At 53.6% G+C, this 26,032-nt stretch overlaps 8 protein-coding genes across 8 annotated transcripts; 4 read left to right on the plus strand and 4 right to left on the minus strand.

Annotated features, from left to right (window-relative positions):
- Positions 1–3,582: 3,582 nt before the first annotated feature.
- Positions 3,583–4,818, minus strand: JN550_003686 (uncharacterized protein; the record flags this gene model as incomplete). The annotated part of the gene is made up of 4 exons (XM_049315118.1): positions 3,583–3,705; positions 3,777–4,493; positions 4,584–4,681; positions 4,743–4,818. 4 exons carry the CDS (start codon positions 4,816–4,818, stop codon positions 3,583–3,585), a joined length of 1,014 nt encoding a protein of 337 aa, XP_049174256.1.
- A 628-nt stretch (positions 4,819–5,446) lies between these two features.
- On the minus strand, positions 5,447–7,863 carry JN550_003687 (uncharacterized protein; the record flags this gene model as incomplete). Its single annotated transcript, XM_049315119.1, has 7 exons — positions 5,447–5,710; positions 5,780–6,300; positions 6,375–6,840; positions 6,916–7,036; positions 7,096–7,152; positions 7,398–7,552; positions 7,792–7,863. The coding sequence occupies 7 exons, from the start codon at positions 7,861–7,863 to the stop codon at positions 5,447–5,449; spliced, it is 1,656 nt and encodes a 551-aa protein (XP_049174257.1).
- A 1,118-nt stretch (positions 7,864–8,981) lies between these two features.
- On the plus strand, positions 8,982–11,099 carry JN550_003688 (uncharacterized protein; the record flags this gene model as incomplete). The annotated part of the gene is made up of 1 exon (XM_049315120.1): positions 8,982–11,099. The coding sequence occupies one exon, from the start codon at positions 8,982–8,984 to the stop codon at positions 11,097–11,099; it is 2,118 nt and encodes a 705-aa protein (XP_049174258.1).
- A 643-nt stretch (positions 11,100–11,742) lies between these two features.
- On the plus strand, positions 11,743–12,869 carry JN550_003689 (uncharacterized protein; the record flags this gene model as incomplete). Its single annotated transcript, XM_049315121.1, has 2 exons — positions 11,743–12,122; positions 12,173–12,869. The coding sequence occupies 2 exons, from the start codon at positions 11,743–11,745 to the stop codon at positions 12,867–12,869; spliced, it is 1,077 nt and encodes a 358-aa protein (XP_049174259.1).
- Positions 12,870–12,987: 118 nt separating this feature from the next.
- On the minus strand, positions 12,988–13,929 carry JN550_003690 (uncharacterized protein; the record flags this gene model as incomplete). Its single annotated transcript, XM_049315122.1, has 1 exon — positions 12,988–13,929. The coding sequence occupies one exon, from the start codon at positions 13,927–13,929 to the stop codon at positions 12,988–12,990; it is 942 nt and encodes a 313-aa protein (XP_049174260.1).
- A 5,365-nt stretch (positions 13,930–19,294) lies between these two features.
- On the plus strand, positions 19,295–19,804 carry JN550_003691 (uncharacterized protein; the record flags this gene model as incomplete). Its single annotated transcript, XM_049315123.1, has 4 exons — positions 19,295–19,381; positions 19,440–19,550; positions 19,603–19,671; positions 19,730–19,804. 4 exons carry the CDS (start codon positions 19,295–19,297, stop codon positions 19,802–19,804), a joined length of 342 nt encoding a protein of 113 aa, XP_049174261.1.
- A 941-nt stretch (positions 19,805–20,745) lies between these two features.
- Positions 20,746–23,185, plus strand: JN550_003692 (uncharacterized protein; the record flags this gene model as incomplete). Its single annotated transcript, XM_049315125.1, has 3 exons — positions 20,746–20,885; positions 20,949–22,794; positions 22,979–23,185. The coding sequence occupies 3 exons, from the start codon at positions 20,746–20,748 to the stop codon at positions 23,183–23,185; spliced, it is 2,193 nt and encodes a 730-aa protein (XP_049174262.1).
- Positions 23,186–24,409: 1,224 nt separating this feature from the next.
- Positions 24,410–25,336, minus strand: JN550_003693 (uncharacterized protein; the record flags this gene model as incomplete). Its single annotated transcript, XM_049315126.1, has 1 exon — positions 24,410–25,336. The coding sequence occupies one exon, from the start codon at positions 25,334–25,336 to the stop codon at positions 24,410–24,412; it is 927 nt and encodes a 308-aa protein (XP_049174263.1).
- Positions 25,337–26,032: the final 696 nt, after the last annotated feature.

Here is a 26,032-nt window from a genome sequence, read left to right on the forward strand (position 1 = left end):
GTCCCCAGCTCACTTCAAGTCAGTCCTTGGCAGGGCCTCGGCCAGCCAAGTCCTGGGTATTCGCACTTCTCACAATTGACAGCCTCGGGGCCTCGGGGCCTCGTAGTGATAAGTGCCTCGTATGCAACCTGTCAGGATTGTGAGCGACGCCAAAACCAAGAAAAGCTAGTCCAGGAGGACCAATATTACACGAACCAAGAACACTTCGCTCCCCGGGCCACACAGGAGCTGCCGAAGCAACTTCTCGCGTTTATCTGAAGTTGCGTGTCTTAAACATAGCTTCCCACGCTTCTAAGCGACTGAGACCTGCCTTCAGCGCAATGCGAGGCATAATCCCTTGGTATTTCTTATTTCGCCCGCTTAGGCAGATGGGAGCCCCGCCTACATGAACACGCACCCGCCAGCCCCGTTGTGCGGCCGTTGTGCTGTTGGCTGGGCGAGGACGGGTGGCCACGCGAACTCACGAACGGTCTACCAACGCTCCAAAAGCAACCCGGTCCCACGCTGCGCTGCGGAATACCTGTGCAGCCGGCAATCCGGGTGGTCAGGAACTTCAAACCACCGTGGCCAGATAGACTTCGGCCACCATATGCATCATGTATCTCACTGCATGCGGGCCTGCAGTGGACACTTTCATCGTCACTCACCCAGTAGCATGTTGCGATCAGTTTCGGGTTCATCGCAGAGAAGTGATATGTCAGACGGACATGGGTTCCGGATGCAATCGCCGCTTGTCTGTTGGTTCTGTTGATGATCGCCGGGCCCAGATCCACGATACCGGAATTCTTGCCGCTGACCTGACATATATGCTCGCACCGAGCGACAAGGGTGAGTATCCATCGGAGGTCCCGTTGGTAGTGATCTGGACTCGCCAAGACCTGCCAAAACCCTTGACGGTCATATGTTGCCCCAAGATCTTGGATTGCCGACTCGGAACATCGTGCCATTGGACTCGATGCCGAGCGACCTTTTACAGCTTTCGGATTCGGGGCCCAAATTGTTCTGGTTGTGAAGAAGTTGGGTACTATTTCTAACCATAGTTGCTTTGGCCTATCTGACATTGCGTAACTACACGTTTTCTTTTCGAGGCTCTACATGACAAGCAACACTAGATCTAAGTAGATATGATCCACGTAGAGATGAGTATGACTGAAGAAAATGCTAATTCGACATCAAGCGGCACTATCTTGTTCAGGTGATATGATACTACAGAAGTTCTAGCGAAATAAGATCTGCATGGGTGTATTCACCAATAGTCCTCCTCGAGAACTGACTGATCGTCTTGGAGGACCAGCCTCAGAAGATGATATACAAGCAGCGCAGCACAATGTATCGAGTTTGTCATGATTGGCCTCTTTCAATCTAGCCACATCGTGGGCATAGATCATGATCCTGATGGCTCCCTTTGACTTAAGAGGTTGTGTCGTCGGGTCATACCGCAACGCGTAGACTTGTTACTGTGTGTTCATCGGAATTAGGTACCGTCGAGCCAATAGTACTCCTGCTGAAGCGAGGCCAATCTGCTATGCGATAATCTGCAACGGGAGCTCCCCCCTTGGGCCCTTGTTCTACATCACACGGACGCAATTGTGGGACGGCTACAATTACAGGGATGAAAGTTCGCAAAGACGCAAAGGCAAGTACATGCATCAAGCTCGAGCCTCGACAGCACTGCGGTGCGCGCGTGCGGCAGCATTACACCAGGGAGCATGCAGCATGCAGGCCCCCGGCGTCACCTCCTGTCTTGCGTCGTCCCGACAAACTCCGTAAGCATCTCGCCATTGTCTTAACTTCACACGCGCCGTCTGAAGGCGGAGCTCTGGGCCAGCAGAATATGTATGCCGCAATCCACGACGCCTGAGGAGAAAATTTCAAACCCCCTTACATGGCAAGTGGCCTGTGCCTTTCGCTCTTTCGACCTCTCCATGTAAGACCAACCCTTCTGGAGGCAGCTGAAAAGATGAGCGTTGCACTGCCATTGAGGTCGTGCTGCCATGGCTAGATCACCGCGAACGTACGTGCATGCAATGGCCAGACATATAGATGCAGCGGGTACCTCACATTTGACTGCAGTGTGAAGCAGAGTGGCATACTCCATACATATAGGGACTTGTATGCTTGACACAAGACACACAGTAAGTTTTGAGCTATCTTAGCATACGTACGTCCCCCTTTTCTGGACAGCACACATATGGTGACAAGACACGCAGCACTTTTGAATTTCCCTCGGCCTCTAGATGCCAGACTGATAGGTGTTGGAGCCCGCGACTTTTACGCCATAATCCCCTTGATATCGACCCGCTTCTGAGCCCGCGAAGGCGGGACTGCCGCAGCATACGTTTGTACGCAGTGGTAGTATACGAGGCAGTGGTGCTCTCACTCTGGGACAGAACTTTATAGACACTTGTCACTTCCTGTCTGGTTGTCAAGACGTATGTCATTCTGATGTTCTTGCAATCAGAAACTTTCTTCGACTTCCCAGAGCTGGACGCATGCCGAAGTACGTTACTTGGCCGTGACGCTCTCCGCAAAATGCATGCACAATCCCGAAGCAGCGGGCTATCGTCTGATCACTCCATACGCACATGACGGGATGTAGGTCCTACATTTCAACCTGTAGACTTCAGACGGGATCATACACAATGCAAGCTGTATTTGCCGCTTAAGAAAAAAGAAGTCAACCCGTCTGCCACTCGATCATGTTGCATCATCTCAAAGGTCCCCCCTTTCCCCTCACAGAGGTTCAGTTGTCCTCCTATCCACTCTAGAAATGTCAAGCCATTCTTTGGAATCGGGAAGGCGAGTGGCAAGATTTGACGAGAGTTTCCGGGACCAGAGACAGCGGCCATGTTGCGGCTTCTCTCGTGTCCCGGTCAACCCAGCTGAACGTCATAACACCTGCAGCTGCATACGGGCTTCTCCGGGAATGCGGTGCAATGGCACTGCTGTCTCGATGGTGCAGCATTCTTCGCGTGCCCCTCAGCGCATCACCGCAGCCTGGGTCAGGGGGCCCACAGGGACGCAGGAACGGGTTCCAGTACGGCGGTAGAGACGCGGAATGGCCGTCATCTTGCTCATATATGATGCAGGAGAGATAAGACGACGCAGTACGATGGGAGTGGGCAGCGCTGACATCTGAAACTGTATAACATGGAATAATCCAACCTCCCTAATGTGACTGCTCTTCGCGTACACGGTATGGACATGATGATGTGACTGATCCAATGAAGTTAGGAGACTGGCGTGTTTGATGCCTCACAATCGAATAGCTGTACTGTCCATGTCCATAATATACTGCGCAGATAGTACAAGCTTAATTGACGTTGGCGACAACGCTACTCTTATACGGATTGCGTGATTCTCTTGTATCTGGTTCCAGCCGAGTATCTATGGTATATTCTCCCGTCCAACCTCACTTTGGGCGTGGGTATGGGAAGTTTGCAGGCGAATATCGTCATAGCATAGTGATCCTCATTCATGCAGCAGCACGATCCTATACCCACACCCATAGGCTTGGGTTTATGGGCCAGGTTTTGATGAATCTACGTCTTGCTATCTCTTGAACCACCCGTCCGGCCATCGTCATAGCTTGGCATCCGGCTCGTCCTCCCCAAACAACGTCAAGAACGCACCATAAACCTCGTCCGTGAGATCGCTGGCCTGTAGGCTGCGGCCCTTCTTCTTGAAGGCCTGCCGTGAGGCTTCCTGACCGCATTAGCCTAATTAGCATATCTTTTCCCAGAGAACGCGCAGAGAACGAGAACGCGGAAACTCACCCTCGTGATGGCCGCTCCGCCGAACGCCGCCAAGCCCAGCAGCTCCTTCTCGTCCAGCTTGCCGCCGTGGTCCCACAGGCCGTCGAGGTACGCCTGGCGCCAGCCCAGGAACGTCGCGATGCTGCCGGTGAGGGTGTCGCCCTGGCCGCCGCTGCGCTTGAGGCCGCCCTCGAGGTCGACGACCATGGTGTGGTCGCCGTTGCTGATCATGTCCTTGCCGCCCTTCTGCACGATGGCGACGCCGCCGAGGGCCCTGCTCAGGGCCTCGACCTGGGCCGTCTCGGACTTGCCGGAGCCGGGCTCGATCTTGAGCGCCTTCTGCAGGCGGCCGAACTCGACCACGTTGGGCGTCAGCACGACCTCCTTCCAGCCGATGACGAGCTCCGGGTTGCTCTGGACGAGGCCCAGGGCGTCGGCGTCCATGACGACAGGCATCTTGCGCTCGCGGGCCGCGGCCAGCACCCGGGCCAGCGTCTGGTGCATGAGCGGGTCGCGGCCCAGGCCCGGCCCCACGACCAGGACGTGCAGCCGGCCCAGCATGTCGATGATGGCCTTGGAGATCTGCTCCGGGTCCGCGTCGGCCGAGGGCGGCGGCGCGTTGCCGGCCGTCGGCGCCGTCGGGTGCGCCGGCGACTGCCGCATTAGAGGGTGCACCATCAGGTTCGGCGAGTAGGTCTTGATGACTGCCGCGGCGCCGGGCGTGCAGATCACATGGGACTAGATATGCGTCAGACGTGTCCAGACAGCCTCATGGTGTTGCGCAGGGTCCGACGGCGAACCGAAGGCCCCGGGAACTCGTAGCCATACCATATCACATCCTAACCTCGCGCTAGCCATGGCCGAGAAGTAGGGAGCGCCCGTGTAGTCCTCACTGCCGCCGATGACGGCCACCCGTCCCAGTTGACCTGTGCATGCCCGTTAGCCGAGCTGTCCTTCCTGGCGGGGTAAGCTGGGTGAGGCTGTCACCTTTGTGAAACTTCTCCAACATCGGCGGCACCATCTGGCGCACCTTGCCGAGGATTTCTCGAGTAGCTGGCGACATCTCTATGGATTCGGAACTCATTGGATGATACGAGAGGGCCGAGGCCTTGAGGGCTGCTCTGGTCGTCACGGCTGAATATCGAGATAGGTACACGCAAGCGTAAGGCAGTCAGGTGTCTCAGAATCTCGAAAGAAAATTAGCGAAACTGAGCAATTGAGATTGGTGATGCGTTGATATTTGTCATTCAGCAGGCGTTTGATGTCTGTAAACTGGAGCATTTATTCCGACGTGACTGTCCACACACCAGTGGTTCCCATCAACATGACATCATGAGCTGCAAGCTCCATTGTCGAGCAGAGTGTCCTACACAACCACATCAACAGCAGTCGCAGAAGGTTGTACAGAAAAGGATCATCTCACGGTACAGCAAGAAGCAGAGAGGTGGCTTTCAAAATGATTTAACAGACAAAGGGAATCGAGTGCTCTTGAGTTTTTGGCTCTATTTTACAATGGCTGAACTGGAGACCTTTCCCCATTCCAACCCTTTCCTCACTTTCCAGCACCCGATGACATACACGCCTCGCCTCTAAGAGAAACACGTCCGACCAAAACGACTCAGGTATAGACAGATTTCCCCTCCGCTCGCTTCTTCTCTTTCTCTACTGCTCATTATCTAGTGGTTTCGCATTTATGAGAGGAAGCTCTTGGTGAAGCTCTGGACGACGTCACGGAGCTTGCCCTCAAGCTCCTTGCTGAGAGCACCCTCCTTGTCGATGGTGGCCAACAGGTCAGCCTCGTTGGTCTTGAGGTGAGCCAGGATGTCAGCCTCCCACTGGAGGATCTTGTTGACGGGGACGTTGTCCAGGTAACCGTTGACACCAGCGAAGATGAGGGGAACCATCTCGTTGACGGCCATGGGGGAGTACTGCTTCTGCTTCAGAAGCTCGGTCAACTGTAGAGACGAGACACATTAGCCATCTTCGTAGCTTGGTAAACGACATACGCAGCGGGGATTACTTACACGCTCACCACGGGACAGGGTCTGCTTGGTGGCGGCATCCAAATCGGAACCGAACTGGGCGAAGGCAGCGACCTCACGGTACTGGGCCAAGAAGAGCTTGAGCGAACCGGCGACTTGCTTCATGGCCTTGAGCTGGGCAGCGGAACCGACACGGGAGACGGACAGACCGACGTTGATGGCAGGTCGGATACCCTTGTAGAACAGCTCGGACTCCAAGAAGATCTGACCGTCGGTGATGGAAATGACGTTGGTGGGAATGTAGGCAGACACATCACCACCCTGGGTCTCGATGATGGGCAGGGCAGTCATGGAACCACCGCCGAGCTTGTTGTTCATCTTGGCGGCACGCTCCAGGAGACGGGAGTGCAGGTAGAAGACATCACCGGGGTAGGCCTCACGTCCAGGGGGACGACGGAGCAGCAGAGACATCTGACGGTAGGCGACGGCCTGCTTGGACAGATCGTCGTAGATGACCAGGGAGTGCTTGCCATTGTCACGGAACCACTCACCAATGGAGGCCCCTTTTTTCCAGTTAATAAAGCGTCCCAAGAGTGTCAAGTCAAGTGGAAGATGAAGTGGGAGTCCAACTACTAACCGGTGAAGGGGGCAATGTACTGCAGGGGAGCGGCCTCGGAGGCGGTGGCGGCAACGACGATGGAGTACTTCATGGCGTCGTTCTCCTCCAGGGTCTTGACGAGCTGGGCGACGGTGGATCGCTTCTGACCGACGGCGACGTAGACACAGTAGAGCTTCTTGGTCTCGTCGTTGGTGCTGTTCCATCGCTTCTGGTTGAGCATGGCGTCCAGGGCAACGGCAGTCTTTCCAGTCTGACGGTCACCAATGATCAACTCACGCTGACCACGGCCAATGGGAACCATGGCGTCGACGGACTTGAGACCGGTCTGGACGGGCTGGTTGACGGACTGACGGGGCAGGATACCAGGGGCCTTGAGCTGAGCACGGCGCTTCTCCTTGGTGTTGATGGGGCCCTTGCCATCAATGGGGTTACCCAGAGCGTCGACGACACGGCCCAACATCTCGGGGCCGACGGGGACATCGACCTGTCACGGGTGTGTCAGCGGCGAGCTCGAGAAGAGGCAGGCGTCCTTGTCATCAAGGGGGTGGTGGTGGCTTACAATCTCTCCGGTACGCTTGACGGTCTCACCCTCCTTGACCAGACGGTCAGAACCGAACAACACAACACCGACCTGGCCAGCTTCCAAGTTCATGCACATTCCCTTGACACCGGAGGCGAACCTGCAATGGGGGATTAGTTCGGGGTGTCCTCTAAGCCCGGGGGGATGCGATGCACATACTCGACCAGCTCCTCGGCCTGGACGTTGGCCATACCGTGCACACGGGCGATACCATCACTGTAGGGATCAAGTTAGCGGACTGAGACCAATTGAGGTAAAATAGCGCCGTGCATTGGGACCGTCGACAAGGTGCTCCTGGGCGCGATCGAAAAAGGGGGTTCGATGCGCGAAGGTGCACGCTTGTTGAGGCTGGAGTGCGTCGTTGATGTTGTTGTGATGCACCCCATGAAAAATCCCGACTCCGGGCTCCACCCATGCATTGGGACTGGCGTAGTGCGTAGCAGCAGCTGGACTGGACATACCCGACGGAGAGGACACGGCCAGTCTCGGCCAGGTTGGACTCCTCAGAGACGCCGCGGATTCTCTGCTCGAGGATGGACGAGACCTCGGTGGGCGAGGCCTTGTCGGCGTAGGATCGGGTCTGGAGGTTGAAGGCGGCGGGTGCGGCATTTCGAGCCTGCGAAAAAACAAAGCGCCAAGGTTAGCCGAAGCCCCGACAGAGGAGAAGAGGACAGCAGGCGGCGCGCCCACGACAGCTCCGACGACGCCCAAAACGGTCCCAAAATGCTCGCGGGAGCCCAATTGAGCTTGGGAGAGGGCCGTCGCGATGCATCTCGGTCGGGGGCGCGGCGCGGCGGATGGGATGGTGGATGGTGGATGGTGGATGGGTGACGGGACGGGAGGAGGTCGACTTACGGCAACCACTCTGCCCGACGCAGAGAGGGCGCTCACGGCGCGCGGAGCCTGGCGGAGGGCGTTGCGGAACATATTAGAGAGGTGTCTATGATCCTCTGGGAGAAGGGAGAATCAATTGCAAGGGGAGTTGCAATTGATGCGAGAGGAGATTGGGGGATGGGTAGGATGGTCTTGAGGGTTTGGAATTGGGACTTTTTCCAGGCGAAGTGCAAGTTTCTCACGAAGCACCAAGGGGAATGGGAAAAGGTGGACCCGAGGTGACCCGCTAAGCCCGAAATGTTCCTTCCGGCTCCTCTTCTAGTGAGATTGAGGGCCACTCGGCCACCGAGCACACTGCGCACACTGGCAGACAGCGAGGTGGCCCATGCGCCAGCGACCCCCGACATGGAACACACACTGTGTAGCACTAGACGCAGCAGCGGTCTCCCTCCAGGTTTCCCTTCAGGTTTCCCTTCAGTCCCCCCCCCCCAACCACCACCGACTCTCTGCTTTCATGTCGGGGTTCCTTTCTTGCTTGACATGGACGCCCAAGCAGAGCTACTACAGCTTTCATCGCATTGGAATTCACACCTGTGGCCCGTGCCAACTGGTCTTTGTCCGGCGAGGGTCAGATTGCAGGCAACAGCTTCCACCGAGTAGCGCTGGTCGAAGGAGTTCGCCAGCAGCTTGGCCTGGGCTGGACCTCGGTGCTCACAACCAACCAAGCATAGCAGCCGCCAGCACGACGTTCCTCTCTCCCTCCAGGCCCCCTTGTGGATTTTTCACTCGACCGTGTGAGACACGGTACCCACACACCGTGCTCGCCTGTCTCCGGTCCTTCCCAGCGGCAGCAAGCAACGACCAGCACAACTCATCTTTCGAGCTCAAAGCCAATTCCCCTTCGCGCTAGCCATTGAATCATGCGCCAGTCCCCTACAATATGAAGCTCGAGTACAAGCAGGCAAAGCCCAATTGCAATCGAGTCCATATTCCTCGCCCTCTTTGAATTCTTTCTTTTGCCTCGCCGTGTCCAACCCCCATTGACCGACGACCCTCTCTCTTCCTTGTATGCCGACGTCCACATTGACCCCATTCGGCTATGCTGAGCCGGAGCTGCTGGTGTGGAGCTGCGCGCAGCACCCAAACTCAATTGGCCAGCTCCCCAATAGACATCTCCAGCTTCTCTCCCGCTTTCCCTGTACTGTGCTCCAATGGATGCATCCCAACCTCAAGATGAGGTCGAGCTCTGTTTCAAACGCCGAAGAACCGACTCCGGCCATGGAGGCCACCTCCAAGCCTCCAGAGCTTCGAGTACCCGTCTGGAAAGACAGGATACCATGAGCAGCTCGGGCAAGCGCGCATGTTCACCCATTCTACTATCCGATGACCACGAGCCGGAAGTTCTCGTTACGGAAGAAGGCAAGGTGAGGTCGACTGAGCCTCGTATCATAATCCATCTTGGGGGCGAGAGGCAGCAGGTCCCCCAGTCCAAATTTCTCGCGCACATCTGGAAAGATGGCCTGAACTCCCCGTGCATGGTCTGCCAGCGCGGCTTCAACAAGGAAGACAATGATCCCCCCATCAGGACTTTTACCTTGGAGGAGTCCGAAGACCTCGTCGGAGACACAGCCGATGTCACGCGGATCCCGCTCGCTCCTCACCCAATCCGGGTAATGAATCGACACATGAACTGTATCAAGGCAAGGAGGCTCACCTACATCCCCGTATCCCACGTGTGGCATCAGCCCGTCTCTTCAGCGCAGATGGGGAAAGCCACTGGTGCAAGAGCAACTCAATTGGCGTACCAGGTGCCCATACAAACACTCATGGCCTTGACCAAGAAGTTCGGGCCCACTGAAGTTTGGCATGATTATATAAGTGTTCCACAATGGCAATATGAAATACAGCGACAGCTCTTACTGCAGATTCCGACAATCTTTGCGTTCCCTGCGCTCATGATCATGCACCTCGATGACAGTAACTCTTTTCACCTGAGACAGCTTGAGGATCCTGACAGCTATACAACCTTCGTTGAAGCTATATCGCATGTTACTCAGTCTCGTTGGTTTGACCGGATGTGGGTTGCTCTCGAGTACATCCAAAGCCAGGAAGTTAGCATTCTCTCCAAGTACTTTGATATATCCGATACCTCCGCTGCGGATCTCTCAGCGCTGGCTGCCTCGAATCTTGGAAAGTATGCCAAAAGACTCGGCCAGGACCGATTCAACCAGATTGCCAAGTCCAAGGGTTTCCAGTGGCAAAAGCGAGTGTCTTGGGATGACATGGAAGTGTGGAAACGCATAGACCCCAAGTATCGATCACTTGGGGCGGCTATCTTCATTATTGGTCAAAAGCAGTGTCGGGATCCCCATGACTACTTTTTCGCCCTGCGTGGGCTGCTCGACCTCGGGCAGAACCAGACGGAGATCAAGACCATCCTGTCAGACGACATTTTCCAGTCTTTCTTGGACCTGACCTGGGACGCGCTTACTGTTGGTGACTACTCACCACTTCTTTTCATCCCTCCCGACGGTGAACAAGCGGATCAACGTGTGCCATGGCTCCGGGGCCATTCATCAATGTCCGAAAGGCTTTGGGACCTCGGCACTTGCCATCAGTTAGCCAGGAGCCGTATCATCATTCAACAGGACAGCATTCGGCCGATGTTGGAGACGATTGGCATTGTAGTTGATTTCGAATACTATGATTTCGGGGGAAGCTCCGAGTCGGTCTTCCAGCGCGTGGCTTCCAGGATGCTACAGATGTATGGGCCGTCAGCACAGCTATTCTGTGATGGCATTGATCGTGTCTTCCCCCATATGGCGCGCAAAGGCTTACCCATTCCTCAAGGGGAGATCTCAGATGCAGAAGTCGGATCTCCTGTGTCATATGATCTCGATCGGATAGGCGAAATGCTTGAGCGTTACAGTTTCTCGTCCAAGGGTGAAAGCCATGGGGAACTTGCGATATTGTCGAAGAGACTGATCGCCTTGTTAGGACTTGCACTTCCCGACAAGACCTCCCATACATCTAGATTGCAATCAGCAAGGGACGATGCCGAGTTCTTTGGCAAGAAGAAAGAAGGGCTCGCATCCGTTAGATGTACGACCTGTGCCGGGTTGTTCTTGTATCGGGTCACAGCCTGGGAAGAGCTGGTGCCCCAAGAAGCGCGGCTCTATCGCATACCAGGTCTTTTATATGATGATACTCTGCCCGATGGAGTGGGAATTGCAGTCGCCAACGGCAAAATTGTTGGTCGAATGGCATATGCTACACCTGCTTGTGAATGCCACCCAGAAGAGGCAGTCGAGCTTGGACACCGCCCATGATCATTTGCCTATACTGTCAGGTTCCACTAGCGATTAAACGCAGGCATTTGTATTTCAAAGTCCAGCAGAAGTTTCCTGCACCTTGCCGAGTTTTGTTCCGGTGGCGTTGATAACTTGCAAATTGTGCGAGCCTGTACATGTACCGAAACCCCTCAATCTCCACATTACAATAGAGCAGTGTTACAAAGAAGAAAACGGATTCGCGAATTTCGGCGTGAATTCAAGTATAACTTTGAAGACCAGATTCAGCTGTATCTCTCTACTCCGCGCTCAAAGTGGGGGCGGTTTTCCCCATAGGGGCAGTAGGATATCGTTTGCTGACATTCTCAGCCTAGATTATCTTGAGGTAAGCACCAGGATCGTCATAACCAATGAAAGGCTAGAAAATTATCCCCAGCGTTTGTACAAGATGCAGTGTGTAGAGGAGGGCTTTTCAATAGGTCAGGTGCTACGACTGACTACCAATTTGGTCTCGCCAAGGCCCGCTCATTTGCGAAATCCGCACTCGCCATGAATCCTACGGGGGCTGGAATCTGACGTGGGTGAGGCAGAACTTTCCATCGCGACGCGCTCTCTTCCTTTTCCTTTCCGTACATGCTCCCGCTGTTGGTTCTCTGTCCATCAAAGCATTAATTCCTGGAAAATGGCCACCGCTACTGCGCTCAGCACCGGGGCATCCTCGTCGACGCACACCAGAAGCAATCTCGGCCCGCTTACAACCACCTTTGTAGCCCCGAGCTACTGCAACAACATCATCGCGGGCGATGCATTGTCGGGATACGGCTGGCAAGCCCAGTCGTGCCGCGGCACCGTAGTCAGAGACGACACTTCCTGTTGGCCGACTACAACGCCAGGTGCTCCCGCTTCCTCCACGATACTTGCCGGTTGGGGCTTCTACTCGCCGGGAATAGTTTGTCCCAGTAACTATGTTACGGCATGCTCCAAGTCTATCGGGCAAGACGGGGGGTTCGACTTTCAATTCGGCTTGATCTCTTCAGAAACCGCGATAGGCTGTTGTCCGACGTAGGTGCCCTCATCTCAGCCAGCCATGCTTTCAACTAACACCCAGATAGTGGCTATCAGTGTTCGTTTGACAGTGGTGGTCGTATTCAGACATGTATCAATAAGGTGTCTTCCACGTCCATTCTGACTGGGACGTGTCTGAGTGATAGTTCCGTGAACTACGCTTTCAAAACTCTGCCTTTCGTGGCGCTCTCTCCGACATCGAGTGGCGACCCAGCCTCGACGACAACAATTGCGAGTTATGTGATGTTTGCTCCCCTGTTCCAGCTCGTGCACAAACCGGAAGATCTGCCAGCCACGGCGACGGGGGTAACCTCGGCGGCACCCACCAGCTCAGGGAATGCCACTACGGACCCGAGCCCGAGCTCAAGCCCTGGCAGCGGTCTCTCGTCGGGCGCGGCAGCCGGAATAGGCGTGGGCGCGGCAGCAGCCGTTATCATCATATGCATTCTGGCTTACTTCCTGTGGCGGTCGAGGAAGAGGAGACAAACGCCAGAGCTCGACAGCACCGCGCCTGCGCCCATGGCACAATATGGGCAGCCGACGCAAGGCGGGTATGCACAGTCAGCTGGTCATACACCGGTATATTCAGAGTTGTCACCACAAGACGGCGTGAAGCCTCAGGAGCTGGGTAGCCATTACGTTCCGGTTGAGCTATCTGGTAATGATGTCCACTTCGGACATTCGCCAGCGACTGATTATCGGTCGCATTCAGAGATGGCTGCTTATCCGGGCCATCGACAATGAAACTCTGTACTCCCCTATATTCGTCATACAGCACAATGTGCCTCACTCATCAACTTGGCCTTTGGCCTTGGTGATGTTGACCACAGTGTCTCTCATGTCTCATGGTATCACAGGGGGCTCACTCGACCTTGGCGGTAGATGGCCTCATACTGAAGCGTAACACCCTCAGAATTCCCATCAACATTTTCTTCACCATTTCGTGGGATGCAATCCCTTCGGACTGCTGTTTCCCGCCGTTGTTCTGTTCCAACATCTTCTCTTCCTCTGAGGTCTCCGACTCCCTCACCGGAACTGCCCGCCAGCACGGCAATTCTATGTCCTGGCAACTCTGCCGGCACCGCAGCTTCTCGACGTATACGCTTCTGCGGCGCTTGACTGATCGTGATGTGTCTGCGGTTTCGAGTGTCCTTCTGCTGGCGCAACTAGACAGAGGGTACGGGCAGCGACAGCCTCGGAAGAACGAGCCCTCGGTCTCAGCATCCGCTACGGATGGCAGCTCAAGACACTTCCAAGTATCCTGCGTATGCCATCCCGAGGACTTGTGCGGCATGTCTTCGATGCTCGGTCGCGCGCGTCTGGCGTTGATGGAAGATCCCGCCTCGATTCCGCAGTGCGAGCACTCTGTTCTGTATCGATCACGCAATGCGACGGCATGAGTTGTCTGGGGTGCCACATCAATCTCGCCAGTTGATACAATACCATCTGGCGAGTATTGGGAAGATAGGGAAGAGACAGACGCCCACTTCTCCTTTTCCAAGGCTGTGTATCTTCTTTTCTCAGTGATTGATTCTCTTCTCGGTCGCTGCAGCGATGTCCGGATGCGGCGCCATCTCGAGGAAGGTGTATCGATAGAGGTAGTCGTTGTTGTTGTAATTGTTATCGCGCTGCGAAAGGAAGGGTATTGGGACTCATGGAAAAAGATCTGTTCTAGGGGTAGCGTGTTGGCTGCATCAAGTTCGTAGCCGTCTCTCCGCAGTTGTGACGGGGACGAAGGGCTACCACTATCATAGTCGCTATCGTAGTCGGAGTGACACAAGAGACCGGGGAGAAGCGGCGACATGATGGCTCGCAACAAGTCTTAATACGTCTTGCCTGGTCTCAAGAAACGCTGCAGGCCGCATGGTCCTGCAGGAATCAGCCATGGCCGAGGATTGCATTTTGATGCAGGAGAAACGGTGTAGGGTCGAGCTGTAATTAGAGTTGGTATGCGAAGGTTGCAGAGTGGTTTAGACATGGCTGGTATCTGGTTGATGGAGGCAAAATTCTGTAAATTGCTCTTACGCTTCTTATCTGCTCATATACTAGTATTCTCCTCGTGTTCGATCTCTCACAGCCAAAATTCTCGAGCATTGAGTGACTTGGAGTAGGGAAGCAGCCACCAGATAGCCACTCTCTCGTGGTCATCAAAGCCCGCTTTCCAGATAGGTAGATGAGCCTGGTTCTCAACGCCCAGCTCTAACAAGTCCTGTCTGATCTCTCAATGCCTGCCCTTAGTCCAAGTCCTGGTAGAAACGGTTGGCCTTGCTTGGAGTGTAATGCGGAGCAGATGAGCATAGACTCCACCAGTGCGGGAATCTTGCTCCGTCCGCTTTTCCCACAAAGGCCTGACGAGACCTTCGTGGGTTCCAGGAGCATGCACCGCGCTGCCAACAGAAGCACACAGCGTTTGCCATTTACGAAATTGGCTGCATACGACCAACATGCACAGAAAACGCGAGGGATGTCATCAGTCACGGATTCGCTCGTAACATTTCCCCTTTAGAGAGGATTACAAATTGATTGCACAAAGGGACATTTCATGGAACCGCCCAAGCAACGATCATCCCTTGGAAGTAGCTGATCATCATCGGGAATGGGTACTCCATGATGTGATCTATACCAAATATCCCTGGACTGTGTGATGGATGACAGGCTTTGGAACTCCTTACGTGCGGAGGACTTGTCCCCCCTGAATGTGAGATTGTACTATCCTCCAATGTACTCTTCGAGCTTCTGTTCCAGTCATTCTGGTCAGTTCTGGCTCACATGGGAGATCGCAAAAGAGGCGAGGGCGACAGTTCCTTGCAGGACAGTGGCCCCCAAGATGGACAGTTGTCGATGGTATCCTTTAAACTGAGCGGATCAGTATCCGTTTACCCTCAGAGCCCGCCCAGTGGATACAACCCCTACCGACGGGTCTCCCTTATCAGGGGACCCTCCTGGTATTTTTCCTGGTGTCGAACACTTTGCTCTACAAGGCTGTCTTGCCGTTGGAACGAGTGGCGAGAATATCGTTGGCTGCTTGGGTTCGGGGTGTTGCTAGTTGCCTGAGCTCGCAGTCCTGGAAGCCACCTGTTTTACCGCTGAAAGGGAAAGACTCGTACTGGATCACTTCGCCACTGTTTGCTTCATTACAAAGCCTGGCCACCCAGACTACAGCGCTCAGCATCGGATGATGCGTCGGCCTGTGTTCACAGCAAGGGTGGGGCTATGTACAACGAAGACGCGGGAATTGCGAAACTAGAACTGGAACTTATGGTGATACGTAGACAAAATCCTACCTGCAGTTGCGCTTGAAAAAGAATCTCCCAAAGTTGTGTCCTCAGCCGATGTATCAGCGCAGACGTGTCACCAGGAAGACATGCGATATGTCAAACTGTGAGGTATCGAATACTGAGAGCGACTGCCCATGGTGAAGAATGGATAAACCGGACTAGCAGGCCCATTGGCTATGATCATTTTAGGTCTACCATATCAAGGGAGCACTTAGTTATTGGCATGACCTGGCATAGCCTGGCCCTGCCTTAAGGTGTACAGGGATAAGAAGCTCGTCATCGTGCGTTATTCACAGCTAGCCCCGGAGAATTTTTCTTCTTACCTTCTGACCCCAGAGTTGCCATAGAGGCGAACAGATAATTCCCGGAGGTACGTTTGTAAAATGTACCTCTGCAGGGTTGGCGAACCGTACCAGTTCTAGCTGGTCCACTTACATGGAGCAGGGAGCCAAAAATGTTCAACCCTGCCGTTCCATGCATTAGCACATTCCCGATCTGCTGGGCCAGATTTTAATCGCGAGTGTGGATTATGGAAGATCGCAGCTGATACACCATGAATGTTTACTGTTGATGTCTTTTAATGGCCTTGTGGACACATATCCAGCTCCTCCGACTCGCAATCTAGGCTATCTGGCGGTCTACGTTAGTTCACGTATAATGTGAGTTGATAGAAGTGCTATCTATAAATGTCGTGGGACGTGGTTAGCCTTTGTGATTCATCTGTCCGGCATGACTATAATAACCATGCTTGCCTGCCGTCGTACGGAAGGATGCTCACCAGCAGGACTGACCCTAAGATGTTGGCTGGCGCAAACTGCCGCGCTGCCACAGAGTCTAGCCGCTAGGGAAGCTCTCTCATTTCCAACACATTAAATTGGTTGTTTACGATAGGTCAGTTACGAATAAGTCACATCATACATGCAACTGATACGGGAAGGTTGCACCGAGCGTGTTTCTGGGCTTCAAGGGGTGGCTGTGGCTTCTGCACTGCAGCCACGGCCGGTCCACTGGGTAACCACAGTGCCCAGACTTCGGCATAACTTGCATACGCGCGCACTGCACCCCATTGATAAATTGTAGGGTCTTGAGAATTATAGCCCCAATACCAACGAAACAAAAATGGACCAATGATTTCTGCGCCAGACCGGAGCTATAGTGAGTGAGTAAGTAGGTCGTAACACCCGGGGAATAAAAACAGAAAAAATTTACCCCCCAAAAAATCGGAAATCAAACTCATGATCGAATTCGAATAATCGATGCTATTGATGAGAGGGGGATTCGAACCCCCGCCTATTACTAGACTGCAATTATTCAACCCTTGGGGTCGCAAGTGGACACACTTGAGTGCAGCGCCTTAGACCGCTCGGCCATCTCACCTCACGGTTATTGAAGCGATTGTGGCTTATCAGTAACTCTATTAGCTGCAGGATTGTGCCAAGACCGCTGTGCAGGCCGCCGTTACATTGAGGTGCCCGTTACGTCAAGGTGTGGGGATGATAAAAGTCCGGTTATGGGGCTATACCCTTTGGGCTGCCAAGCAGCGCTTGAATTCTTCAGCAAATCGACATGGGTTCGCCGAGACTGACGGGGAAGTTTAATAAATTTTGGAAGGAACCTTTGGAAGTAACTCAACCCAGCGTTTGCATCCCAGTACGGTAATGGACCGACACCAATCTCAGTACATGATTGCTTCATAAGTCGTAGTGCCGATGTGCCGATTGCCCTCTAAGAGTGTTTTAGGTCAATTTGTAATCAGTCTAACTGCTTCATTTCTATGTTTTGAAGAGTTGCCAAACAGTGAACACAGCTTCCATTACCTGGATGGGTTGTTGCACTACCTTGTGGTGCAAGTAACTTTAGCGGGAATTCTAAGACTCCGTCGGCTTCACATTCCGTTATCAGAGGCTCCGTGCGACTAGTCACCAACACTTTCTCATTCATGACTGGCCGTCGTATCGCCCAAATCTTTTGAGCTACTCGCTGGTCCGGTTGAGTGGCTCCAATGAGCGATAGCAATACTGTCCGACGCTAGGGCGGATGACTCGCCTGGGGTGGCCGCGGTTGTCAAACCTCACAAATATGATGCCTTCCTTCAAATTCCTGTTTGTGTAAGTCGTTACCAAGGTCATTTCTCAAGTGCAGATTCATCCTCTTCCACGGATCAGTTGACCCTCAGATTTGGCGACACTGCGGCTTAGGCTACTGTGTTGATTCCGTCAATACCCGGCTGAACAGGTGCTTACTATGCGAAGCACGCAGCATCCAGCTTGGAAAGGAAAGTCGGTCGGTTAACCCTGGTCCACGTAGCTATAGTCCAAGGAGCTAACCATTGGCTCTCTACCTAATGGTGGTTGCTGAGTGGACTGCATTATTGTGGCCCCAGCACAAGCATGGTCTTTGCGGCGATCCGAGCTAGGGTTGCTCGAACGTGGATGCTGTGAGCATTTGACCGTCTGTTTCTAGCTGTTCATGATGCACTGTTGGTGACTTGCGTGGTGGCTGAGGGGGCATTGAGACGGATCTAGGATCAACAGTTTGAGACCCGACGAAGCAGTTTTCATCGTCATGTTTGCTGATTGACATCCACAACTGCAGCATGCTCTTCAAGATGGAGAGAGATACATTGCCTTTAAGTATTTTCCTGTCAAAGGTTGCATGGCCAAAGGGTGGGTAAGCTTAATTTGATTCCGTGCCCCCAACTTGCATCCATTGGGTTTCTTTAAGGGCATGCAGGGTGCACTCTAATCCCAGCTCACACGCAAGTACAGTACCAACAGCCCCCAGCTACCCTGGAGTTCCAAGCACCTAGAAGCACGTTCGAAGCTAGGGAATCATCGCAAAGCGTAGGTATCACTCTCTCAATCAAGATAGGTCAGAGCATGAAGAAATCACCGAGCACATCACAGGTCGCTTGTCACGCATCAAGATTGACAGGTAATATTCTTCCAGAGTCCAGACGCCAATCAGTGGCTGAACTGGTGTGATCTAGGAGCATGGAAGCGAGAGTTTTTTGCGTCTATGTTCTGATCATGAGTGACGGTGTCACCCAAGAACCCCAGGTACTTGGCCCATGATACATGTGTGGTGATCCATAGTAGGTCATCATGCCGCAGAATATGCATGGTTAGTGGTGGGTGGCCAGGTCCAGGGCCTGGGGCGGGGCATGAGTGATTCCTGGTGGTGTACTCCCAATTGCAGCGTTAGCCGCTGTTCCTTGCATTTCAGCATGCCCCTCCCGAATCGCTAATTCGATCCATGCATTCGGCAACCTCATTGGTTAAATCAAGCATTGCCACGGCAACAAATGTCAGTGTCAGAATTCCACATCACAGTCCAAGCCGACCCCTCCACGTCCACCTCCTGATTCTGAAATCCTCGCATAGATCTGATTGCACTCTTCGCTTTCAGAAGTTGATCCCCAGCTGTGACATATCGTCCGATTGGCGATGGAAGCGCCCAGGCTACCTTAGTTCATGGCTCCGGCTCCGATAGGGGCCATTTTCTTTGCTGCCCCCATCTATCCTCTTCTGCCCCTTTCCGTCCCCCCCTATGTATCTGGTACTCGTACGACTCACTTTGACCATGAGATGATTGATGTATAAGGTACTTTAATAAGGAGACGGTGAACTCGGATGATGGACTCATCCTCCTCAGACTCGTCACATAGGGTAATACACCGCTCTCGGGCAAGATTTTCATATGTTAAGGTCAAGATGTCTCCGGAACATCTATATAAAGGGGTTAAACATCCAGAAGTGACATCTTGAATCTCTTCTTTTCTTCATCATCCTTCTCGATCTCCTGATCCAAGTCTGAACTTGTTGAAACGTCGGAAGACTCTTGTGAAGTTCAGATTGATATACTGTTATCACACATCCAACAAACGGCAACATGCTCGTGAAGAACTACATCACCGCTTTGACGCTTGCGGCTGGCAGCCTGGCAGCTCCTTTGCCAGAGCCGAAATCATGCGGAACCGTAAGATTCTCAGTTCTTGCAAGAATGAAAATACAATGGCTAACATATAAACCAAAAGTCAACTGTTGATTCACGAGGGCTCGGCATTGTCTGCACGGGAGCTTCTGCTTCGAAACGGGTTCCTGAGCCAGCTCCTGAGCCAGCGCCTGAGCCAGAGCCATGCACAACGGTAAGTCCGTCATCACCAAGATTGACTGGACAGCGACTAATGCGGGTTGCAGTCAACCGTTGATTCTCGGGGTCTTGGGATCGTCTGCACGAAAACTGCTGCTTCGAAGCGGGTCACGGAGGTGATTATCCATCAGGCTGCTACCCGGGGCTGGGCAAGTTGCTAACGATCAGAATCAGGAGTCGCACAAGGAATCGCCAGCTCTCACCAAGAGGACAGGCATGGGCATCATCAGCTCGAATGACGACGCTTGAGGAAAGATCGAGCAGAACACTTCAACGACAGAACCATTTTCTAGTGTGATTTACAGGGGCCAACTTTGGCATATACTTGACTTGGGAATGGTCTCGCGACCGGCAAGTCATACCGGGGCGTTGCGGAAGAGTGGGGATTTTTAACGAACAGGGACTCATGAATCTTGTCCCTTGATTTTTCGTTCGCGGCGTTCAGGTAGCATTCTGGTAATTTCAATACACTCGCATTTTCCGAAGCCGGGCTCCCGATGATCGACGTGCTTCACTAGCCGCATGTCTTTTCGGTCTATGTTCCGAATGCAAGTTTATGAGATTTGGCAGTGCTTGCTTACCAGGCGTGCATACAGATTGCGATCGCACGATGCAGAAATGCCAGAAAGCGGGGGTTGCCCAAAGCGTCCCCCGCAGCAACAACGGCCCGAGGACGTATCGGGCCAGGCCAAGCAATTGGGGGCGTGCGGGCTTCGAAAAGTGCCAAGCGCAGATCATTTCCCTCACGTTGCGACAGCCCATTTTAATCGACCATACGACTCTCGGGAAATGGCGACTAACAAGGGGCACGGGCGGCTATATCACATGACCCTGTGGCCCCGGGCCAATCAGACGCGGACTTGTGTCCGAGTGGCAGGGAAGCGACCTCGAAATGGGGCTAGCGTCTCTAAATCGGGGCCGCGCTGGTGACTATACAAGGGTCCCATTGGCTTCCGTGAACACGGTCTACTTCAAACCGTGACAGGGTGGTAGGCATTGGACCCCAGCGACCAACGCAGCACACCAACTCGCGCGGCTGCGCCTTTACCTTCAGACTTGTCTGACCATGCGCGCCCTTCTTCCCCGATCTAGGTTCTTCAACGTACAACCGCCGCGAAATGGAGCAGCAACAGCAGCAGCAGCAGCAGCAGCCGCCGCCGCCGGCCCCGCCGCCTGCGCGCAGCATCACGATGGCGTCAAGAACGAAGACCCAGTGGGCCAAGCCTGAGGACTGGGAACGGTATCGCAATACCATCACGGCCCTGTTCATGTGCCACTCCCTCCCGGTGGTGATGCGCATTATGCGCGAGGAGCACCAGTTTCATGCGACGTAAGTGATCCTCCCCACGGCGATTATCGCCTCTAGTTGGACACTGTGATAACACGAGGATAGTCCGAAGATGTTTCAGTCCCAGATCTACCAGAAATGGGGTCTACGGAAAACCAAACCAGGAGAAGCAAAGAAGGAAGCAAAGGAAGCAAAGGCCCGCAAGAGGCTTCGCGAGGAGTCAGAAGAGGTCGAGAGTGTTGCATCCTCCTCTAGGTCTCGAGCTCCTGTCGTGGCAGAGGATCTCAGCGTATCTGGCAGGAGTGCTGAGTCCACATCTCCAACTGGACCTGCGCCATGGCAAGCTGCATCTGACGACGCCAATACCACGCTGGACCCTCTTGACCACCAGGTGCCCGCCTCATTGACGTCTCGGGGTATGCAGCCGCCAATTATTCAGGAGAGCTTCGACCCACAGGCACTGGTTCCGCAGGCTTGGACGAACTTTCTCAACCAAGGCTCTGGACCTCTTCCTCAACCCAACGACCACCAAACTGCATCGGCTCCCAGCGTGCCACAGTCTCTCAACGATGGCGAACAGTTCTTCCCCCAAGAAGGCACCGTCCATCCTAGCAGCGACTCAGGTTCGTGGATATCGACAGTAATGCTGCCTACCGCCCCCACCTCTGTGGCCAATTCGTATACGCAAGCACCGCAGTCTACCAAATCTGGCTCTTCAGAATCTTCATCGGGGAGCCGGCCTCGTGCTTCACCTTCTCGCCAAGGAGGCGCTTCATCCCCGCGTTTTAGAAACAAACAGTCCATGGCTCGAGTCAAAACGCCAATGGGTTCTATCCGACATCTAGCAGCGCCTAGAGATTTGTTGGTTCCCGAAAGAACCATGTTCTATGCACGCCATTTTATCTCAAATAGATTCTCCACAGGACTGTGGGCATTGTCTCAGTCATCGGACCCAACTTTTTTCGACAGCGAGTGTGGCAAGCTTGAACGTTGGTACAACGATTTCAACCCCGGTTTCGACTGTCTAAGAGCGCGAAAGGTCAAGAGAGCATTTCGTCTCCTGAAGCGGTGCTTTGCGAATACGAAGACGATCATCGAACCACAGGACCCGAGAGTGATTATCTACGTGTGCCAGCAAGCAACGCGATGTATGTGGTACGATGAACTAGGACGGAACCTCTCTCAGACGCTGCTCAAATATATCTCTGGTTTGTGCCAGGTGTTCTTTGGCATGCAACATCCCCTATTCATCATGCTGGATCAGCTTGCTCGGATGGACAGCTTCCAATTTGCACATACCTTGCGGCCATTCATGGATTGTTATTTCGACCACCTAGAGCCCTTCCTCGAGCAATCGAGCAATGCTTTCGGACATATAACCGAGATGAGAGGCTTGACAGTCAGCCTGATGGAAGCTACTGGCATGATGGGAATCTACGAAGCCAAACCCGTTCTTGACGGACTTGTGGAGAAGGCTGAACTTCATGGTCTCCCCAGTCTATACCTAAAGGTGGAAACGGCAGCACTACTGCATCGAAATCGTTTCTTCTCCGAGGCTTTGTCATTGCTAACGGAGGTCCGAGAGTCACCCGAGGCGCCACTATACCCGTACGAATTCCATTATGCGGGAATTGTGTGGATCCTCACCCTTCAGAAAATGAAGGACATTGACGGGGCTATTCGCGCGGAATACGAGCTGGTCAACTTTTTGTCGAGACCTCTGAGCCATTTCCCCGGGTATCCTGACCAATTGACCATGTCTTTGAGGCAGTTCATTGAAGCAAGGCAGAGCACCCTGCTCTTGATTCTGGGGAAGCTGGAGAAGGATTTGCGCGAATCTGGACGTATAGAGGAAGCAGAGAAGATCCAAGCTCGCTTGGATCGCGGTGTAACGCAAGAATACGGCGCTGAAGAACCGAACGGAGATCCGGAGGCAGAAGTAAACGCCATGGTATGAGTTTCGTGCGCAAGCCTGTTAATGAGTTACGAATTGCATGACGATACCCGGTTTGCTCTTTTCAACACTTACATACCACTAGTTCTAGCTGTTTAAGTCACTTCACCCAATTATGCATATCATACATGAATCGATCAATACCTGCGTACCCAATGCCTTGTAGACTTGTGTATAACAGGTGGAGCACCATGCCGCCATCCCCTGTCTGCGCGAATTGCTCATACTCAACCCAAAATCGGCATTCCGCCTCCGTTCGGCTTCCACTTACAAGGACATCTCGGCCCTGCTTTTGCCAAAGGGCCGGTCGGTTCTAATGTCGGCGATGTCACCCATGGCTCTGGGGTACGCGCCCCACCGTATCAATATTACACGCGCTCTTGCGTGAGGCTCGAAATTAGGAGTGGACTATGTGGTCCGATGGAGGCGGCCAAGTCCCTGGCGCCTATGCACACAATCCGTACCGGCATCATTGGTTCGCGATACCCCTGTTGATCCACTGTCAGGTCTGCATACAGCGGCCCGCGCTGTCTGCTTCAACATCTGCAAAGACACGTTTCACAGCCAATCAGAATCCAAGAGCACTTGGGTGAGGGTGGCGGCTTCGGTAGCATGGTGGTGTGCGCTACCCGACTTTTCAACGTAGCGAAGCGATGAGTCCGACTTGCACTCGGACAAGTAGGGTAGATCTTGTAATGTCCGACTTGCGTTGACGATAACAGAAGACCGGCAATAATAATCTCGCACCTAGGCAAAGCCCGTGGCTCTTTCGCGAGGCTGTAACTCAACCATTTTCGACATGAAACGCACGCATGGAAGGATGGCGCCCCCAAATCGACCGGTCACACTCCTGGAGGAGGAACACGTACAGCGGGATGGCCCATAATGTGTCATCTGAGTGGGTGTCAGCCTCCCGAACAGTCGTGGCACTTTCGGCTTCTTACATTCATGCTGTGTAACCATCTCTCTCTGCGCCATCCGTCGGCGTTAAATTGACTGCCCGTTTTGACAAGCGACGAGCAGAAGTACGGCATAAGTCTACCCCTTTCTTTCGTACCTATGATAAACTGGGAGTTTGCATTGACGCTGGCGTAGAGGTTGTCACAATCTGCAAGTGAAGTTTCAGCGCCAGGCTGAGGAATCGTAAGCTGGCGTGTTTCTAGAAACTCCAAGTAGCAAGACTTTGGCTGCAGCAACATGAAACGTGCTCTTCGGGGACATAATTAGTACCTCCCGATTGATCAGGACGTTACGCCTGGTATCAAAGAAACAGGATCTGCGAGATCTTTGGTTCTCATTATACGCTTGTACCTAGTTATATACCACCGTCTATAGTCTTTGCCATAGGTCAATGCGTCTGGGGAGGAATTGCTACTGAAAATGCAGTGTCTAATAGGTCTTGTTCCGCAAAAGCAGCCTCGTCCGTGTCTAACTCTGCAGGCGTCTAGAACTTTCTGTTTCTAGATATATCACGGATATATAGTGAAACACCTGATTGCTTCTCGAGACCTAACAAGTCCAAGACGACAAATTCAATGCCCATATCTGAAACCACGTAGCTTCGTTCCCGTCTCCCACATTGCGGTGTATACTCAGCTCTGGAGTAATTCGTCTAATTTCCGTTCCGTATCGTTGAATTAAGCGTCGGCATCTCGGGTTTCCTCGCAGTGACCTGGATGTACCTCCACAGCCCGTACCCACGGTACGACTGGACGCCCGCCACCGTGTTGATAAAGTGCCTCTCCAACTTCAAGAGACTCACGATCTTGAACGGCACGATGGCGAGCAGATAGAAGAACCTCGTCATGGGCCGTATATTATCCGACAGATCGCGGACTTGTACATCGACGAACCCAGCTTTCTCCAGCATCTCCTTGAGTACACCGCGTTTCGAAATGGCGTAGGTGGGCATCGCCGACCACTCATTGATCTGGTGCTGTGAGCGCTTGAGGTCCTCCGGTATGGAGTCCTCGTCATCGTCACCATCGTCGCTGTCCTTCAGGGTGTGGTCATACTCGTTCATAGCAATCCGAGCGCCTGGCTTTAGGACGCGGAAGAACCCAGCGAGGACTGCGTCCGGATCCGTCGCGTGCACGAACGTCTCCATGGTGTACACTCCGTCGAACGAGTTGCCCGCCAAGGACTCTAGGTGATGGTAATCCATGCGGTGTACCTCGATTGATCCGCCTCCCAGGTCCGACTTCGCCGCTATCTGGCGGGCACTTGCGACGTGCCTGTCGACAACATCAATGCCGGTGACTCTGAGGCCCTTTCTCGCCATGTACCGAGCAACATGCCCATTGCCGCACCCAGCGTCCAGGACCTTCGCACCGGGTGTCAGGTGTAAGGCGTCGAATAGCTTCTCTTCCATGCGCCGCAGACTCCGGCCGATGGGAAAGGGGTTGTAAGTGTCCTTCTCATAGTACCCAAAATGCCTCGTTCCTCCGAGGATAATGTTGTATCCCAACACCGACTCGGCCGAAGCATAGTAGGCCTGAAGGGCTGGGTTTGAATTGATCTTGGGCTCATCTGGAGTCATCGTAGGGACGAGGTCTGGTTCCAACTTGCCCGTTCCGAATGCTGCATCCGCATTTGAGGTTCGTGATCCGATACCTTGAGAGGGAGACCCCAGGTCCGCGACGAGTAATTACGGTGGAAGAAGATCATGGAGGAAAAAGCAGTGCGCCATGGGATCGGGTCCACGATCTCTCGAATTTGTTTGCTGTGTTGGTTCCCGATTCCCACTGGAATGCCGCTTCCCAAAGGCGGTTTGGGTGAACCTGCTCAATGCAGGGATGGGACAGCACCAAGCGACAGCTCCCGCGAGAGTGTCGCTACTGCAGGCGCCCGCGCGCCACTGCAGGCACGCATCAGCATCGGCCTTTAACAAGCACGAAGTGAGACACATGGAGTAGACTAAATTTTAAGCATCTGAGGATGACTCAACGCAGAGCGCATCCATATTCGCCCTCCTCTGACCTTCGATCTCGTGCTACCCCTAACCTCCAGATGTAGATAGCATTCCTACGGAACTCAAGAGGCTCCTGAAGTGACCATTGAGCACCGTGCTTATGAGCGAAACTTTATGGCACCTAAGATTCTAGTCCATTAACAGCAGTCAAAGGCCAGCCCGTCTCAACTCGTGATATGAGGGTCGCCGTCCCTGACAGTGACTGCGTAAACATAGGATAGGATATAGTCAGTCTAGAGAGAATATACCCCACAGCCCACATCA

Source organism: Neoarthrinium moseri (genome assembly GCF_022829205.1).
Source record: "Neoarthrinium moseri strain CBS 164.80 chromosome Unknown scaffold9_Wmoseri_CBS_16480, whole genome shotgun sequence".
Lineage (NCBI taxonomy): Eukaryota > Fungi > Ascomycota > Sordariomycetes > Amphisphaeriales > Apiosporaceae > Neoarthrinium > Neoarthrinium moseri.